Source organism: Corythoichthys intestinalis, chromosome 12, assembly GCF_030265065.1.
Source record: "Corythoichthys intestinalis isolate RoL2023-P3 chromosome 12, ASM3026506v1, whole genome shotgun sequence".
Lineage (NCBI taxonomy): Eukaryota > Metazoa > Chordata > Actinopteri > Syngnathiformes > Syngnathidae > Corythoichthys > Corythoichthys intestinalis.
In genome coordinates this window covers 20,341,783-20,361,300 of record NC_080406.1, presented here as the reverse complement: position 1 = coordinate 20,361,300, position 19,518 = coordinate 20,341,783, and the positions used below count along the sequence as shown (strand labels likewise).

Genomic DNA, 19,518 nt, shown 5'->3' with positions numbered 1-19,518 from the left:
ACACATGTTTCAGGTGCTGCTTGGTAAGGTCTGTGCTGAGTGACCATCACACACTAAACCAGAGGTGCCCAATCCCAGTCCTCGGAAGCCCCTATCCAGCTTGTTTTCCGTGTCTCCCTCCTTTAACACACCTGAATAAAATTATCAGCTCATCAGCAAGCTCTGCAGCAGCCTGGTAACGATCCTGATTAGTTGATTCAGGTGTGTTAGAGGAGGGAGACATGGAAAACAAGCTGGATAGGGGCTCTCGAGGACCGGGATTGGTCACCCCTGCACTAAACTAACATGTAGCGTTAGTATAGCCTTTGCGTTAGCATTAGCATTTAGCGCGGCGACTCTGTGTCTTCTTAAACTCTTGGAAAACTTTTTACATACAGTTTGTGGCATCCATGTGAGTTTAATAAATTGCAAATAATGTGCTGTTTTCCTGTTGAGTGTGTATTATCATCATGAAAATGCACAGTTATGTGCTCATCTGACAATGTTCATTTGAAATTGTTGGAAAACCTTTTATTATTTATTCATGGACTAAAACTTTGGATGTTTATAGACGAAAACATTTAGAGAATTTTCAACTAAAACTAGATGAAATTTGTCTGAGTTTCCGTTGACTAAAACTAGACGAAGACGAACACATTTTAAAAAACTCAAATATGACTAAGACTAACAAGTATTTTCATCCAAAAGACTAAGATGAAAATCAAAAGAGCTGCCAAAAACGACAATGATCTCAAGTCTTAAAAGTAGGGAGTGACATTGAAACCTTTTCTTGTAAAAGTTAAGTTTTCCAATCAGGAAGAAAGTGCATCATCAGATTTATTTTTATATATATTTTTCCGGTACAATATGCAGTTATATTCACATCAGTTTGTGACCCGACATTCTTTGCAAGATTCGTCTCCAGGGCTCATACATTAATGAAGTTGTTGACGTAATCATCAACTATACGTGTAGGCAGACCCTCCAAATAATTAAAAGCAGACAGGTAGTGGAAAAATGTTCAAGGTTGCATGAGGACATCTGATTGACGCTTGACTTTTTAATTACAGTTGTGCTTTGGGGAGCTCATAAGACACATCTTGACGATACGTCCCTAATAGGTTCACAGTGCATCTCCAAGCAACAACCACCTTTAAATGTCACTCCACCGTTGCCATGGGAAATATTTACCCAGACATAATGTCACCAAAACTTCAGATTTTTATTTTACTTTTATTTTTCTGTCAGTTGGCTACCACCTTCTGTTTTCCCGTGGAGGGCACAGTTGGGGAGTGAAGAAGGTGCCACGCACCTGGGCATCATCGGTAATCATCTCCCAATCAGTTCCTGGTGCGCTCTACATGCACACCAGGAAGATGTCTTATGATTCTTTTTTTTCTCCTTTGTATGAACCAGTGGGACATTTTTTTCCATTCTTCTTCTGTGAGTTTTGGGAGTGTTGCTGTCAACCATGCTTCTTTTTATAACGGCAAATTGCTTGCTTTCCATGTCTTCCAGTTTGGGTACATTTTTTAAAATTCTATTTAAAGGAAACACCATTATAATGTGCATCACAGTAGTAAGAATTTCATTTCATAAATTAAAAACCATAGAATTCAATTTTTTTGACGTGTAATAGTGGAGAAAAATGTCAGTAATAGCCATTCTTTACAGGAAAGGGTCTCTCGACACTTTATCAATGCTGGTACTGTATTAATACCGTGGCCGAGAAGTGTCAGGTAAATGCAAACACCTTGCAAAAAGCGCGAATGCAAATTGCCACAACACAAAAGGCAATTGCAAACGTTTTGCAAAAGAAAAAAAGCGCGAATGCAAATTGTCCGAAGCAAGGTTGAAAATAGCCACAGCACAAATGCAAATAGCCAGCACACGAACCCCAATTGCCTACAACAGGAGTGCAAACGGCTCGCAAAACGAATGCAAATGGCTTGCAATGCAACTGCAAAAAGCCACAACGCGAATGCGAAAGGATGACCCGGAAGTAAACTAAATTCCACGGACGTAGACAAGAAGACTACAACTCCCGCCCTGCTGCTGTAACCGTAGAAATAGTCACAAGGCAATATATGGTGGAAAACACTCAAGTAGGCATGTGCCGGTATGAGATTTTGACGGTACGATAACCGTGAGCAAAAATACCGCGGTTTCACGGTATTGCAATTATACCTCCAAAATGTGTTATTTTGAGATGTATGGGTTAAAAAAAAAAAAAAAAACTTCTTTCCATTGAACAGGATTTTTTTTCCCAGAACATAGTTGCAAATTGGAATATGAATGTATTGTTAAAATAAATAAATTATCAATAAAAAAAAACAAATATTTTAAATAAAATCAAAATATAACGTAAACTATACCCACAGTCACAGCTCAAGTTGCTCAAGTTGCTCAAGTTTATAGCAAGAACAGAATAATTTCTATACAAAAAGTAAAAACTCTTCTGAATAAAATTTTTAGAAATTTATACTGCATAATTTTTTTGAGGATTGAAAAGCTCAAGTGAAGTTTCGCCATTTTCAGCCACTGTGTCAACTCTAGTCTACATGATGTCATGCCTTTGTGTTAGAAAGAACAAAGAATTCAAAAGTTAATAAGTTAGTTAAAAATGTATAAGTTAGTTAAAATGTAAATATTGTTGTGGAAAGGTTTCATCTAAAAAATAAAAATAAAAAATCATTGGGAGTGAGACCTCTCCTTGATCCAGCGAACGTGGATTTGTGCTTAGGGCAAGATCATCTTTCCTCAATTAACGATCTTTGATGCTATGCCTTTTTTTCCCTTCATTCAAGAGAATCATGTTTGTTTTCTCACTCTGCGGCTGTAACACTCGACGAAGTTGCTCTCCCAGCTAAGCCTAGGCTAACATTAGTCTTTTATAAGCTTTTAGTTAGTTTGTATATCGAATTTCAAAGGAAAATATGTGTTTTGTTTTTGGCGAACTCATAGTGCTAATCTGTTTAGCTACTCACACATTGAAAAATACAATTGTACAACGTTTTAAATGTATTCATTCTGTATATTTCACTTACCACGATTTGAGAGCTCAATAAATTGAAGAAAAGAACGCCTTATGTTTGGTGTATTTGTTTAGGGTTCGCTGGCTGTTTAGCCGATAATCACGCAGCAACAAACGGGAGGGGGTGAGCGCTGCCGCGCCACGCCACTTCTGGCTGGATTTTTGACACATGAAAAATGGCGAATACCGTACTGCGGTCTGACGGAAAATTTTAGTGGTTTTGAAACCGCAACGTTTTCACACCACGGTAAACCGTGAAACCGGTAACCGGCACATGTCTACACTCAAGTGACTTGAAGTTCCACTCTGAGACACCCAAATTGGCCAAAATTCAAAATTGTCCTATATGCATGTGTGATACATCATTGGAAAGCTTAAAATCTCAATTTTCTGGGGGGAAAAATTTTTTGAACCGGAGGGCTTTTTTTTTTTTTTTTTTTTTTTAATGTCTTTTAAACAGCAAAACCCTATCTGGAGGTGAGAGCATGCAAGAGCAGATTTACAGACGCCATGACTTTAATGAGATATTATCGCGTATTCACCTCGTTTCGATCCAAAAACTCCATGTAGCATGTATCACTGAGTGTCAAGACACAGCTGTGAATGGCCACAGCTGGATTTTTTGGGGATTTTATGGGTGAAACATAATAATATAACAAGGGTCGCGATGCAGAAATCGCAGACATCAAGGAGTGGTCGAGATGTTCTTTTTCATATGTTTACCCTTTTAAATGTTTTTTTTTTTTTTTTTTTTGCAAATTTTCTTTGTTTGGACCGATTATTTATCAATCAATCAAATTTATTTATATAGCCAACATATCGGAGAAAATGCGACAGTAACAAAAAAAATACAATCAAGCTATAGTTATGAGGTAGATATCCATGACTTTTTTACAGATGCCATTTTTTTTAATTGTGAAATAATTTGTTTAAAAGTTTAAAATATGTGAGTGAATAATTTTTTTTAAGTCTTTTTTTTTAAACGAAATATGAGACATTAATGAATGATTCTAAGCTAAAAACGACAGACATTTTGAATAATAAATATAATTAATTACATTCGTTTTATGGCTGGGTTGAAACAAAAGCGGTTGTGCGACGTCTGTAAAAGGGGGTTTTCAGGGTAAAACGGACAAATTAAAAAATAGTTCAGGGGTTGAATGCGCCATGAATCTGCTATGGCAGCATATAGACATATTGTTCTATCAAACACAACAGTTGTTTTGGCTTATAATACAGCAGTTTCTTTTGAAGAGGAGTGCAAGAGCAGAAACTGCTTTTTCAGTCTTGTCTGTGTTTTCCGCCATATACCAAAGTGTGAATTTGAGAGTGAATTTCTGTAACATACGTTTTCATGCTCTGCACATGTGGGGATGTCACGTGATAACTTGTGGTTACGCGGCAGCAGGAGTTTTTTTCATGAACGCATTTGAACGCATCACGCAGGAGCTAGAGTGAAGGGACTGAGGGCACGCTCGGATTTTACAAGCAGTCGCCGAGTTGTGATTGAAATAAATCTTTAGAAAACAACAACGAAAGCCTGACATCGTTACTTGGGATGTTATAATCGATGCTTAGTTGCGCACTCACCACTTGGAAAATAACAAATAGAAACATATTGTGTGGCACTGCGTATATTTCGTGGAAGTGGAAACCGCAACCAGGAGTGCTTGTGCATAACAGAGGCAATCCTGGAAGTGGTGACAGTTTTGACAGGTGGAAATTTCATGAAAAAAAAATGATCACGCCCCTGCGCATTTTTATATACTCCAGTTCGGTCGGCGTTTAGTTGGTAGGGGTCGGCCCCGCAGCTGGCTGACTGGAGATTTAACACGGGAGACGAGCTCTGTAATAAAACGCTCATCTCCTTGTAATCCGCAATGGGAGGACCACCATTGGGCACTGTATTAAAGCATATTATTGCAACGTACCTTTAAAGGTTCAAGAAAAATGTGTGAATGGATTATCAGCTCATCACTGCTCGTTCAAGTCGAGCGAGCCGGCCACATTTAAAATTACGGGTTGGCAGAGAAGAATATGCACTCATCAAAAGAGACTGAAATGACGCACGAAGACATAGGTTCCTGACACCTTTTCTACACTAGGTGATAAAACTGTAAACAACGACTGTGGAAAAGAAAAGAGCACGAATGCCATATCTTGATCGTCTGCCTCCATTGTTTACAATGCAGTTATGCTGCATTAAAATGGTGATGGCACGCTCCCTGACGTCACTTCCTTTGTATTCAATTGTTGCACGGAGACACTCGTCTATATTAAGCGGCGGGTAATATTAGCTGGCTATCTTATCCGTGTAAGTTCTTGCATGGATAAGATGCATTATCTGTCCTAGTATAGACGTTTAGTCTACTTCCGGATTGTCTTCTTGCATCAATTCTGTGGCTTCTTGCGGTCGTATTTCGAGCCATTTGCATTTGTGTTGTGGCAATTGGGGTTCGTGCTTTTGCCAATTTGTAATCATGCTTTGGCAATTGGGGATGGTGTTGTGGCAGTTGCATTTGTGCGTTTTTCATTTGCCTTCGTTTTGCGAGCACATTTGGGGTTCGTGTTGCGGCAAAAAAAGCAACAACAACAAAAAAAGCAGAAATGCGAAATTTGTGCTTTTTTTTCTTTTGGAAATCGCTTGCAATTGGTGTTCGTGTGTGCTTTTTACTTTTTGCTCAGTGTTTGCACTTTGCATTTTGCATGACATTTCTCAGCCACCGTAGTTTTAACCAATCAAATGGGAGTATCACAGATTTCATGTCGACAATTACAGGCCTCTCTAATATTTTCAAGTGGGAGAACTTGCACAATTAGTGGTTGACTAAATACTTATTTGCCCCACTGTATACTACGTCACAGGTAAGGACAGTTTGTTCCAAAATTCATGTATAAAGTGTTTACATGCGCGCTGATTATCAATCAGCATAAACCATCCCTGTTAATCGGAATAGAATTTTTTTGTCAGAATGGGCAGGATCGGGTTAGAATATTCCAAATAGGGTGTGTACATGAAGCATTTTTATTCCAACCAGGCTTTTAATCCAACTAAAAGTGTCCATGTAAACATACCCAATGTCATTAATACTAGAGTTGTCTGTCCCTTTAATTACAACACATACTGTAATGCAGTTACCCTTTGGGGTCTCAACTCTCAAAATCCTTAACACCCAAACATTTTCTGTTCAATATGTGAATATTCTAACAATAAGGATAAAAAGTATGAGCTAATATATTATTAGCAGTTTTTTTTTGCACTGTCAAATATTGACATTGGCATCTACCTTCAATATCGCATGGTTCCACATAAGGTAGATATTTCTCTTCAATGCAAATCCCCGATATCAAAGAAGGATTAATTATTTTTACATCAACAAGGAATGTACCAGAACATCAGTACATTTAAATAACCACTCTCTTTCGCTTTTCCGGTAGCCACGCACTAGTTTTACGAGCAGTGTTTTTATAGCTAGCTGCAGATTTAATTGCCAGTTCTGCAGCTTGTTAGGTAGCCTGAAGGGCAGCGTCTCTTGAACCTGAAGTGAGCAGGAAAAGGAAAATCCTCCATAGTGCAAGATAACTAGGTGCTACAGGGTTCTCTATAACTGACGATGGAGGCAATTAGCAAAAAAGACGTAAGGCTGGGGCCACCTGATGAAGGCGTGGAGAACCTGGACTCGGTGACACGACGGTACAGTGGCGGAGGAATCAGAGACTCAGAGTCATGTTGCGCAGCAGCCACTGCTGGGAACGGCTCCCGCTGCAGTCTCTCAGGGTGAGGACCATCTTGTCCTCTTCCAATGGCATGTCCAAACACTGGTTGCTGTTCACGTGGAGTAAGGTGAGTCTCTGGAGGAAAAAGAAAACAGACTTGTCATCCACCCATTCATATTCTTATACTTAGATGACCAAGTTTCAGCTTGGTCAGTTGGAGAAAGAGAATATTCATTCATAAAACAACAGAAAACAGGTTGCCCCACTCTAAAAAAAACATAGAATTTACAAATGCCAAGACAAAAATATTCAAGGACTGACAATACAATTCAGATTTGTCCAGTCCAAGATGAGCTTTCTCAGTCAAAGTTGCTTGATGAGCAAATTGTACAAACTGCATCAAGGGGGACTAATCATTCTTTCCCACCGAGCTGCTGCCAATACTGCTTCAGAGCCGGATCCAAAATTAGCACTGGTTAGTTTCTTTCATACCGTTAAAGCACCCACTTGGATCCCTCAAAACTCGTGCCAGGCTAAAAACTCATAGCTGGTCCAGAGGGAAGGCTCCCATTACATCAGAGGCTGGAGGACGTAACCAGAGATCTGTCACATTCATCCCATTTTTACAAGAAGTAGATAGGCAATTCTTGCCATGTGATACCTTGTAAACAGAGACTAATACAGTGACATATCCTAAAATACGAATCACAGCAAAGCTGGAATCGTGTAGGTGAACCCTTTTTGAAGAAGAGACCGGAAGCCCACTTTGATATAAGGCATGATTTGAATAAAAACTTGCACACAAGGACAAAAATAGGTCAAATACAAACAGGTTGATGGATACAAATAGGGCAGTATCGAATATTTTAGTAATCAAGTATTCTACTGAAAATTCCATCGTTTAATCGAGTAATCGGATAAAACGTTGCTCTTTACCTGGAAAAAAAACTATTATAAATATACATGAGAAAACAAGACATTTCACCTAACATTAAACCATTTTTAAACAATGAATGTCTTTATTTTAGATGTACATTGCTGACAACAGCCAACAATTGCGTCTCAGGCCATGTCCACACGTAGCAGGGTATTTGGCAAAAAGAAGATATTTTTCTACAGTTTGGCCAATCACGCACATTTAACCAGGGTTCTTAAGAATGACGGGGAAAGTGAAGAAGTGCGAACTCGATGTTTGTGGCGCCATCATGTGGAAACTGATAACCGAAGATTTAACTGTGGAAACGTCACTGACTGCGACAAACTTTGTCCTCACGTTACACATAAAACCATTGTTTACATTTGGAGTAAATTAAACACATGCTTTTTTGCTTCCATTTTTTTTTTTTACACAAACTATTGCTGTGCTTCTTATTGAAGAATTGGCAATTATCTTTTCCCGACGTATCAGGGCAGAAACCACGTTTTTAAAAAACCCTGCTAGGTGTGGACATGGCCTTAGACGTGACTAGAAAAAAAATTCACTGCTTTCACTCAAAAAATTTAAGATCTTATTTATTTCCTAAAAATGTCATTACGCTTAACTTAAAAGTTAGGTGTTTTCCCCACGTGTTTTAATCGAATTTCCATTCGTGTCAAGCTATTTTTAAGTTCAAGTTAAGTTTTAAGTCCTGATAGGAGTTTTTGCAGAGTTCAAAACAAATTTATGATACTTGTTGTTAGGATTGTTCCGATCATGTTTTTTTGCTCCCGATCCGATCCCGATCGTTTTAATTTGAGTATCTGCCGATCCCGATATTTCCCGATCCGATTGCTTTTTTTTTCTTCTCCCGATTCAATTCCAATCATTCCCGATAATTTTTCCCGATCATATACATTTTGGCAATGCGTTAAGAAAAAAATGAATAAAACTCGGACGAATATATACATTCAACATACAGTACATAAGCACTGTATTTGTTTATTATGACAATAAATCCTCAAGATGGCATTTACATAATTAACATTCTTTCTGTGAGAGGGATCCACGGATAGAAAGACTTGTGACTTTGTATATTGTGACCAAATATTGCCATCTAGTGTATTTGTTGAGCTTTCAGTAAATTATACTGTAGCCATGCCCAAATGCATGATGGGAAATGGAACCATGACTGTGCGTAGTGCTACCAATTGATATATCTTCTCTGCGTTGGGAAACAACATAAGGTGTTAAGAAAAAGATCAATTGCTACCTTGCTTCCCCACATTGCTTCCCATGATATTTCTAATCATAGGGAAATGGATTGTAAGGCTTTAGCCAATTAAAAAAAGGCTCCATAGGCTGCCAAAATTCACACTATTCATTTTACGCTGCCTTTTATCCCTCTATATAGGTAAAACGGCGCCATTACAGATTGAGCGCGACAATGGGTGAGTGGGTCGTGCAACGCATGCATTAATTGCGTTAAATATTTTAACTTGATAGATTTTTAAAAAAAATTAATTACCGCTGTTATCGGGATAAATTTGATAACCCTACCTTAAGCCTAAACTAAAGACTCTGGATGATCTGTAACCTTAAATACAATTAGAAATCAATGTCATTAAAAAATATATATACAGGACGGTCTCAGGAAATTAGAATACACAATATTCTAATTTCCTGAGACAGTCAGGAAATTAGAATATTGTGTATTCCCGAGAGACAGTCAGGAAATTAGAATATTGTGTATTCTAATTTCCTGAGACCGTCCTGTATATATACACAGGACTGTCTCAAAAAATTAGAATATTGTGTATTCTAATTTTCTGAGACAGTCCAGTATATATTAAAAAAAAGGCATTGCCGATATCTTTTTGCCGATCCCGATACTTTGAAAATGACGTGATCGGACCCGATCGATAGGGACATATCTACCTGTTGTATTTGAGCACATTAGGCACCAGTACTACTTGGTGTATTATCCATTAATGACTACTGAGCTAAAATTGACAGCTTTATTATGTTTTTATTTTACACCCTCATCACTCTACAGCGCTGTGTTTTTACAGATTAAATAAAGTCTGTATGAAAGACACGTTAGCCCCACATCGACACTAGTCAAAATTCATAGAAACCTAGCCCACCGCAGGGCTAACGTTACATTAGCATGGTACAGTAGCATTAATCTTATTTATTAGCGCTACGTTAACTGAATTTTACCTTATCCCGAGTATCGCTCCTCTGCTCTCGGAGTAAACGAGGTGGCTACGGTGGAGCGGGGGCTACGTGGGCGGGTCGCGCGGTGGCGCCCAGCCCAGGTTTTGGGGGCAGTCATTGGTCACCGGGTCCAGCCTTGGGTGCGGAAGCGTCGGCGGGGTCGCAGGTAGCCAGGGCAGTGTTATGCAAGAACTGTCTTACAATGAATACATGAAACAGTGTTTGCCTTGGTCTCCAGCTTGAAATGCTCACACACTTTTGAAATTTACTGCTTTTTTTTTGGTGCCTTTCGCTTCATTTTCGTCGGCTTCTTCGTCGCTATATTGTCCTCTATATTCTTGTGTGGTTGAAATCAAATGTATCCGCTGCTTCTTTTGTTTTCCTGTACACACATCACGTCAGAACGTTGTGCCGCTTTAAAAGTAGTCCGGGCAAAACGTTATGCTTAGAGCTGGCAAAATTAAACGATTCCTGGAGACGGGAAAAAATTTTTAAATCGAGTGACCCGTATTATTCAAGTAATCGTTTCAGCACTCGATGCGAAGCAATGCCAAAGTATTACGAAAAGTAAGACTGTGTGATTACGAATACAGACGGACTTATATTTTACTTCGATGGAACTGGTGTCCTACAAACACATCATGTTTGGTCTGTTAAGCGCTGAAAATGTGGGAGGAGGTTTTTTTTTTTGTCTTTACAGAAGAGCAAAGTTCATATGTTATGGTATAAAGTAAAAGAGTTTTCTATGTATCTCTTCAAAGTAATGTAACTCACTCACTGCAGCAAAATCATGTCATCGCTTAGTTCTGCATAAAAAGCAAAGGCAGCTGATTGCTGAAGCTATTACTGCTTTTAATACATGATCTATGTATTTGAGCGGCTACAGACAGACAACCATTGACACTTGGTCACCTTGGAACCGATCCCACGCTCACTATATGAGTCCCATGTGTGAAGCACTCTCCCATCAATGACAATTATATGCAGCTATTAAATTCTTTAACACTTTTCTGTAGGCTGACTCATCAACTACACTCTCCTTTGTAAGATCGACCCATCTTTAGTTATACAGCACTTTATAAAACAGCCGCAATTGCACAAAAGCGTAAAGTTCAAACGACATACTGATTCAACAACATACAGTATCTTTCGAGCCAGCGTAGGGCTCGAATTTGTTATACTCCTTGATGTAGCAAACAAAAGGAACAGGAGAGCAGGATGTTCTTCTTGCGGGGGGCAGACAAGAATGCAATAACTTACAATAAAACACAGCAGGTACACGCAGAAATCAAGGTCTCACTGGCAGAGACGTTATCGTAATGCTTGATGAGTTTCCTCTTTCTACCACCGAGTTAAATTCATATCCAGGATTCAACTATACCATTTTTTAGCAACTTTTTTTTTTTTTTTTACATTTTCTCATTGGGCCGTTATTACGTCTGAATTTTAAGATACACATATTTTCTTTGCACAGAGCATTTTGATTCCTGTTGATAGGAATAAACTCATGTGTGCTGTGTTCTTTTGTTATTTTTGCCACTGAACAAATCAAATGGTAGAATCAGCATCAACGATACGAGTTTTAATATTACAAACAGTGCCAACGATACATCAGGAAATGCTTCAGTTACATCTGAAAAGAAGAAAAACCTCATAAATGGCAGCCAATGAGTTACCGTATTTTTTTTTTATAAGCCGCTACCTTTTTCTCTCCGTTTGTACTTGATGATGCTTATATATGGATTTTTTTTTTTTTACAAAACAAACAAAAGAAAACAAACAAACTTCAGATTTTTGTTGTTAAAAATAAAAAAGGGGATTATTAGACATATTTTCAAAGAATGGTTTTCCAAATTTTGTCATGACACAGCTCTCAACCGCTACACTAGCATCAATAAAGCTCTCCAGAAGCTTCATCACTTACTCAAAAACTCTTTAGGAGAATAATATGACTCCATCTGATGCTATATTCGGCTACATTTTTTATTATTTTTTTTAAGAGTGGGAATCTACGATTTGCTGTGACAAGAGAACGCGATGCTAGCACTGATTAGCCGTTTTCAACTGGCACTCAGAGGACTTTATCGCCACAGAAAGCTACAACAAAGCTGCCATATAAGGGCTACACAGTGGTTCTTAACCTCGCTAAAGATATCGAACCCAACGGGTTTCACAGGTGCATTGACCGAACCCTTCAAAATTTCATAATAAAGCCATTTTTTAAAACTAATTCAAAACCTAGCAAACTAAAATCTAAGCGAAATTCTGTTCAAGGTTCTTCCAGATTTCAAACTTACTACAAATAATTTTGCTTTTTGCCATTTATTTTCACGTTGGTAAATTAATTGAAACTCATTTCATTTCACACAGTTCTTTTTTATTTTCATGTCTACATTCTTATTTTATTGTCGCATCCTTGCATCACATACTATTTTCATGATGTAAAATTATCTACGCAGTTCACGCTGCTTTAAGGTCTGTTGTGCTTCCTCATACCAAGCGCGAGTCAACCTTCCACCGAGCAAACCAATTTTTCCTCACGTTAGATAGAGGGCTAGCAGTTGACATAAAGTGAGTAAAGCCTGTAAATTGAGGGCAAACCAGTCCAAAACCTGGTCTAAAACGCCACTTTGTCTAGATTTCATCAGTGTACAAAATAGGGCTCTGCGTTTCTTAACCTTCACCGAACCCCTGAGGCTTACTGAACGAATCCCTGGGGTTCAATCGAACCCCAGTTAAGAACTACTACGCTAGCTATTAGGTATTTTTAAGAGGACTTCATCCACTTAAAGTTTCGAAGGCAAGGTAAAGTGGATTATATTTTTTCTTTGCAAATGTGACATGTTTATTTTTTAAGCATTCAGAGAACACGAGTTGGTGTTGATCCGTGTTTATTTACCGTATTTTTCGGACTATAAGTCACAGTTTTTTTCATAGTTTGGCTGGGGGTGCGACTTATACTCAGGAGCGACTTATGTGTGAAATTATTAACACATTATGATATCATTTCACATATTATTTTGGTGTTTTGGAGTGACACTGATGGTTTGGTAAACTTGTTAGCCTGTTCTTTATGCCATGGTTATCTGAATAAATCTTAATAATAGGGCTGTCAAAATTATCGCGTTAACAGGCAATTTTTTTTTTTTTAATTAATCACGTTAAAATATTTGACGCAATTAACTAGAGCTGGGAGTCTTTGGGCACCTAACGATTCAATTACGATTACGATTCAGAGGCTCCGATTCAATTATAAAACGATTATTGATGCACCCCCCTCCTTTTTTTTAAAATTTTTTTTTAATGTTTTGTACATTAGTTCCATAATTGTTCAAAAATACTCTCAGGCTAAACCAAACTACTATTTCAGTATCAAGTTAACATATAGCAGTAAAAAAATATACAAAAATAACAGTAGATAAAAAACTCCAGTCCCCATTCTGTATCAGCAGCTTTAAACTACGTTCAATTAATTTAATGTTGTGAATCAACCGTTAAAGTTGTTAAAATTGCTCCCGTTATTCCATAATTTCCCTTTTGTCTACTTTCGACATGTGAAAGTTTTAAAACTATTTTAAAGATAGATTCAAGTCAATATTTTACCGATTTAGGAGTATTTTAGATAAAAAGTTAATTAGGTTTGCTTGGAAGGTTCGCTACAACAGCCTTGCAGGGAAGTGTACTGCTTTAAGATGGCGGCCATTTACTAGCGTCCGCATCTAGCTTTTTGTAGATGTGCTGCTAACGCTACCGAATCTATATTGCATCTAGTCCTATATAAATTATATCTACCGTAACATTATGTGGATGTACTTTGTAGCAGCTTTTCGGCAGCAGTCAGGTATGTTGTTGTTTTTTTATCTTGTGGCATGAGTTGAGCTAGAGCCGTGAGTTAAGCATTGGCATTACCCGAGGGGCTGGGTAATGAGAAGCATGATGTTTAGCTACTCTCGCCCCGTTCCTCATTGCGTCCCGAAGACCGCGCGGCGCGCTGAGTGTGTTGTACTTCCGCTTTACTTGGCATATTTCAATAATCATAATTTGGATGTTTGTGAATCGTTCTCGAATCTTCCACGACCGAATCGCGAATACTCTAAGAATCGGAAATTTTGCACACTTCTACAAATAACGCACATGCCCCGCTCAAACAGACTAAAATGACAGCAGTGTAATGTCCGCTTGTTACTTGTTTGATGGTGTTTGGCGCCCTCTGCTGGCGCTTGGGTCCAAATGATTTTATGGTTTTCAGCACAATGAGTGAGCATGGTGTAATTATTGATGTCAACAATGGCGAGCTACTAGTTAATTTTTTGATTGAAAATTTTACAAATTTTAATAAAACGAAAACATTAAGAGGGGTTTTAATATAAAATTTCTATAACTTGTACTAACATTTATCTTTTAAGAACTACAAGTCTTTCTATCCATGGATCGCTTTAAGAGAATGTTAATATTAATGTCATCTTGTTGATTTATTGCTATAATAAACAAATACAGTATGTACCGTATGTTGAATGTATATGTCCATCTTGTGTCTTATCTTTCCATTCCAACAATAATTTACAGAAAAATATGGCATATTTTAGAAATGGTTTGAATTGCGATTAATTACGATTAATTAATTTTTAAGCTGTAATTAACTCGATTAAAAATTTTAATCATTTGACAGCCCTACTTAATAGCTATGGTCATGTTCGCGTTCTGCCTTTGGCAATGTGTGTTCAATTGTATTGACTTTTATATATTGAAATGCACATTTTTAGTTTGTGGCGCTTTCACGCCTACGTGGGGGCGCACTCGCATTTGTTTATGTGAAGAAGAGCACTCACACGCCAGAAGAAGACAGACAGCTACGCAACTCTGAGTGAGTGGTTGAGTTAGCGAGAGAGAAACGTGGCTTATGCTTGTAAAAGATCTCTACAGAGGCAACGCCTGTGTGTATCATCTTTTCTGTTGTTGTTGTGTGTTTTCCACCCGCAATCGGAGACTTAGAGCCAGTTGTGTGGTTGTTTGAACGATGTGCTAATGCTTGCGAACGCATGCTAATCGTTTGTGTCATTGCTGTAATAGCACCTAATTATCATTTATTTACATTGATGCGAACCGGTTTGGTATCGAGGATGAAATTTATTCAGCAAATTATACGGACGTCCAGCATCATCATTTGGGAGTTTAGCTCGCTGGACCGCCAGGACCGAGCCGTAGCGTCCTGGTGAGGACAGTATATTCGCATTTCGTTGTTCATGCACTGTACACTTATTATATATATGTTATATAATTTATTATTTATTTATTATTATTATTATATAATTGCCTTCCAAGAAGATATATCTGTTCTAGCTGTTGGATTTTATCGAGTAAATTTCCCCCAAAATGCGACTTGTACTCAGGTTCGACTTATATATGTTTTTTTTTTCTCTTCGTTGGGCATTTTATGGCTGGTGCGACTTATACTCAGGTGCGACTTGTTGGGCATTTTACGGCTGGTGCGACTTATACTCAGGTGTGACTTGTAGTCTGAAAAATACGGTAGTTAATACATTTATAATTGATCAATCAAATATTTCCGTATAACATCTATGTAAATATCCAATATTTACACATGGACCCATGTGGCTTAGATTCAGATCCGGAATATATGTGGATATATTTCTAAAATGTTGTGAAAGTCAATTTAGCCGCCAAATCTCTTGACCTCAAGTGTCACAAAGGTGTACGCATACAAATGAACTTGCTCCTCTCCACATTGTCCTCAACTAGCCTTTCTTTGCTGCTGTCATTTCTCTCGCATGCACCAGAAGAGGGAATAAGTGCTTTTAAAATGTCCAGACAAGAAAAACAGAGCTGATGTGATGAGTTAAACTTAAGCGCAGCATGAGAATGTTCCTCACGTCGTCTTGAGCTCAGGGGCCTACGAACAAGCTGAGCGGAGCATTTAAGTGAATTCTCTCAGAAGTAATTCACAATTTCAGTCCTCACTGGAGTAGCTTCACTTGGTGGAATCACAAGCAGTGCCTCTGCACAGGAAAAAATATGTTCAGTGTGCAAGACAGTGCGCATATTATTAGCACATCTTTGAATTATGCTATTTTGACTTTTTTAAAGCAGTACACTAGTGTAAATATCTTACTTAGTGAAGACTGTGATACCACGCCGCATTTTGTGTGTTTCACATAATTGCCTGACTAAGTTGTTCCTGCGCATTAAGTGGCACCAACATGATCAAACTGGCATTTAAGTTCTTCATTAAAGCGAGATTGTGCTTTGACTGTGGGGAGATGTTTTAAAGCAATGAGCACACAGAGACACTTAAGCTATGTTTGCACTTGGGTCATAAAACACAAGAGCCAAACCTTTTCTGCCGGGATACAAAGAAGTGCACACACATCATGAAGTTGGCAGCACAGAGCTTTTTACACAGTACCTTTGTTCAAACAGAAGAACAAAGGGAGCAGGTGTTGTACAACATCACACACCTTGCGAATGCCCCCAACCCCCTCAAAAACTAAAAAGGAGAATAGCACTCAATAGAATACGGATGTCAGCTTGGGTTAAAAAAAAAAATAGATGCGTCATTTGTTTGTTTGTCTGAAATAAGTGTGATAAAAGCGTCTGGTTTTGTCGTCAACAAAGCAGCAGATGCATATGATCTGTTTTTATTATCGACTACCAGTATTTAGAATCTAAGGGTTCGAGGTAGAAGATATATTTTTATGTTTTTCACGGATCGGTGCAATGTATCCAGAGCAAATGTATTTGTAAGTGATCCAGAATTGTTCTTTTTCTCAATTGCTGTTTGAATATGGCTGCGCCAACATCAAGGAAATCCAAGATGTTAAAGTGGAAGTTCAGAATTTTTGACATTTCATCAGGAAAACATAGCCAACCTTGTTGATTGCATGGGTCATTGGTGATTTTCATTCGTGCATATGTTGTTTTTTTTTATTGGCATGCTACGACAGGGCCAATAACTGGCGCTAGCTTAGCCACTCTGGAGTCCTGAACTTGATAAAAAACGAACAAACTGCACGGAATTTGTTGAAATCAACCACACGGACTAATTAAACCCCCACTAACTCGAAGATTAAGCCTAATGTAAAAAATTCTGAACTTTCACTTTATTGCATTTTAGACTCCATTTATTATAAATAATAATGATAATAATGAATTAATAATGATCATATCTATGTACAGATTTGGCCGTGTATGTGCTATGCTAGTTAGCAGAGGTATGCATGTATGGATATATGCGACAATTACGGACCTCACTGTTGTCAAGCAATTATTGCTAGTTGAAAACTTTACCCAATTACTATATAACATGTAAATGGGCGGACTGGCATACAGGGATACCGGGGATTTCCCTGGTGAGTCGGTGTCATGGAGGGTCATGAAACTGCGGTCAAATCAGCGGATTTTCGTGGTCAAATGAGCGGACCCTAAAATTAATGCACCCGTGTCATCCAAGCATCGCGGTAAATGCATTCCGACAGAGTATGACATTATATTTGTGCCACAATTCTGAGCAAGCAATGATAGATCTACAGTGTGCGCCATAATTGTGTTTGCATATTAGTTTTAACCGGTCAATTAGCCCCTCCCGCTCTCGCTCAACCTCTGGACCCCTGCACTTGCCGGTAAGTTTTCTCTGCGCGCTCCCGTCCAAGTCAGTCTCTTTTGCTTTTCGGGGCAAATGCAACAAGTGATCGAAATGAAGGGCAAACAGCCAATCGGTGTACTTCCTCCAGCTCTCTGATTGGTTGGCAGATTTGTAACATGTACTGGTGCACGGTAATTATTGATCCGATAATAGGAATTATGACGTCATCCCAATAAATCCAATAACATTATTAATAGGACCGATAATATGCACTGTGGTGGCTTTACAGTTTACACACTAGTATGGGAAATCATTTGACCATTTGCGGGGCATTGCTGCCACCTGCTGGTCAGAATAATTCGCTGCATCTATTTTTTGTTACAGTTTGGTCCACATTACAAGCTCATTCACTTACACATTGCGGTGTATAGCGGTAGCATTGACAATCGTGAATGCTTTCTGTTACGTTTCCGCCTCGGAAATATGTAAGTATTTTATTTTTACTATAAAATATGGATGTGCAACATATGTTTACTTCTGTGGTGAAAGGTCATATGTACAGAAATTCATAAGTTGTTGTGTTATAGAAGCCAAACAATGCTTTAGTTGCTCAAGCTAGTGTGCTATGCTATACATATAATAGTTGTGTATATAAGTGTATTGTGCAGTTTGTTGTATATTGAGTATTGAATATATGTATTTTTTTGTTGTACTTTCACAATATTAAGACGAGTGTCTTCCCATAAAAGCAAGAAAAGACCAAACCTTGTGGTTTATGGAAGTGCATTCATTTTTAGCTGGCTGTTGGGCAGTGCAGAAGTGAAACGCACTGTTTTGTTCATGTCATTATGAAAAATCTCGTGAGATCAAAGGCAAATCTATGTTGAATCCACCACTAGTTTTTTTTTTGAACCTCCTGTTCAAAAACTCAGGTTATAGATTTAAAAAATTATATATTTATCATCGGTTATTGATATCGGTATCGGCTTTGAGGAGCAGGAAGTTATCGATATCAGTATCGGTTTAAAAAAATGGATATCGTGCACCTCTAGTAACATGTGTGCCAAACTGAGTGCTAGGGGTGTGACAAATTATCAAAATGTTGATATAGCGTGATACTTTGCATTCCAAAAGGTTATCGATAAACTCATGCTAAGAATCGAGATATCGTTTTAAAAAGGTGTCAATGTTAAGAAAAAAAATATGTAAAGGGACCAAGAAGTTGCTACCAATATATTCCACCATAATAGTGTCTCAGTTAACTTTATTGCTGCCATTGACAGCGCTTGACGAGTTGACGCCCAATCCATTCAGACTGGGAAGGGCGAAATAACGTTCGTTCATTCGAAACCAGAGCATTCACAGTCATTCTTTCCGGTTTTAGGGGCATTTACAGGTCACTTTCTGTTCAATTTGGGGCTTTTACAGGTCACTTCCTGTTGAGTTTGAGTCACTGCCGAGTCATTATTGGGTCACCTTCTGTTGTGTAACCCAAAATCAACATGAAATATCCCATAAAATGTCCTAAAATCAACAGGATGTGACCCTGAAATGCCCAAAATCGAAACAAAAGGACTGAAAACGAACAGGTATGGACCTGAAATGGACCAAAATGACCTCATTGCCTAGCAGTGGCTGCCATAAAAGCGAGAGGGGCCCGTTTGAAGAGGTAGGGGTTCGTTCGCTGCCACCCTCCCAGTTCAAATGGATTGGACGTCTACTAGTATTATGCTTACAGCGGACGGATGAAGATAGCTTGTTTTTTTGGTTCCTAGAATGATTTCCTGACCTGACCATTGTATCGCTATATCGTGAGATCATCGTTATCGTGAGCTTTATAGTCAAGTCTCCAGAGCGAAATACGGGTGGCGCCATCTTGGACAATGTCTGCATCGAACTTCCGGTTGAGAAAAAAACTCATGAGTTAGCATGTTAGTTAGCAAGTTAGCAGTGTGTTGACAACGTTAAAACTGCGAAATCAAGCCAGGGGAACCCACGGAATCTTCAAAAATTGATTCAGCACGACCTACTGGAGATGACACGTAGATGATA

The 19,518-nt window shown here is 38.4% G+C and overlaps 1 protein-coding gene across 5 annotated transcripts in view; it reads right to left on the bottom strand.

Annotated features, from left to right (window-relative positions):
• Positions 1-3,508: 3,508 nt before the first annotated feature.
• Positions 3,509-19,518, bottom strand: part of galnt13 (UDP-N-acetyl-alpha-D-galactosamine:polypeptide N-acetylgalactosaminyltransferase 13) — a 95,261-nt gene continuing 79,251 nt past the window's right edge. For 3 of the 5 annotated variants that reach the window (XM_057852394.1, XM_057852395.1, XM_057852400.1), the window contains one exon: positions 3,509-6,865. In XM_057852394.1, coding sequence (XP_057708377.1) covers positions 6,725-6,865 — 141 coding nt within the window. In that variant the 3' untranslated portion in view covers positions 3,509-6,724. The remainder of the gene's footprint in view (positions 6,866-19,518) is intronic. The other 2 variants (XM_057852396.1, XM_057852399.1) reach the window with 1 other exon arrangement.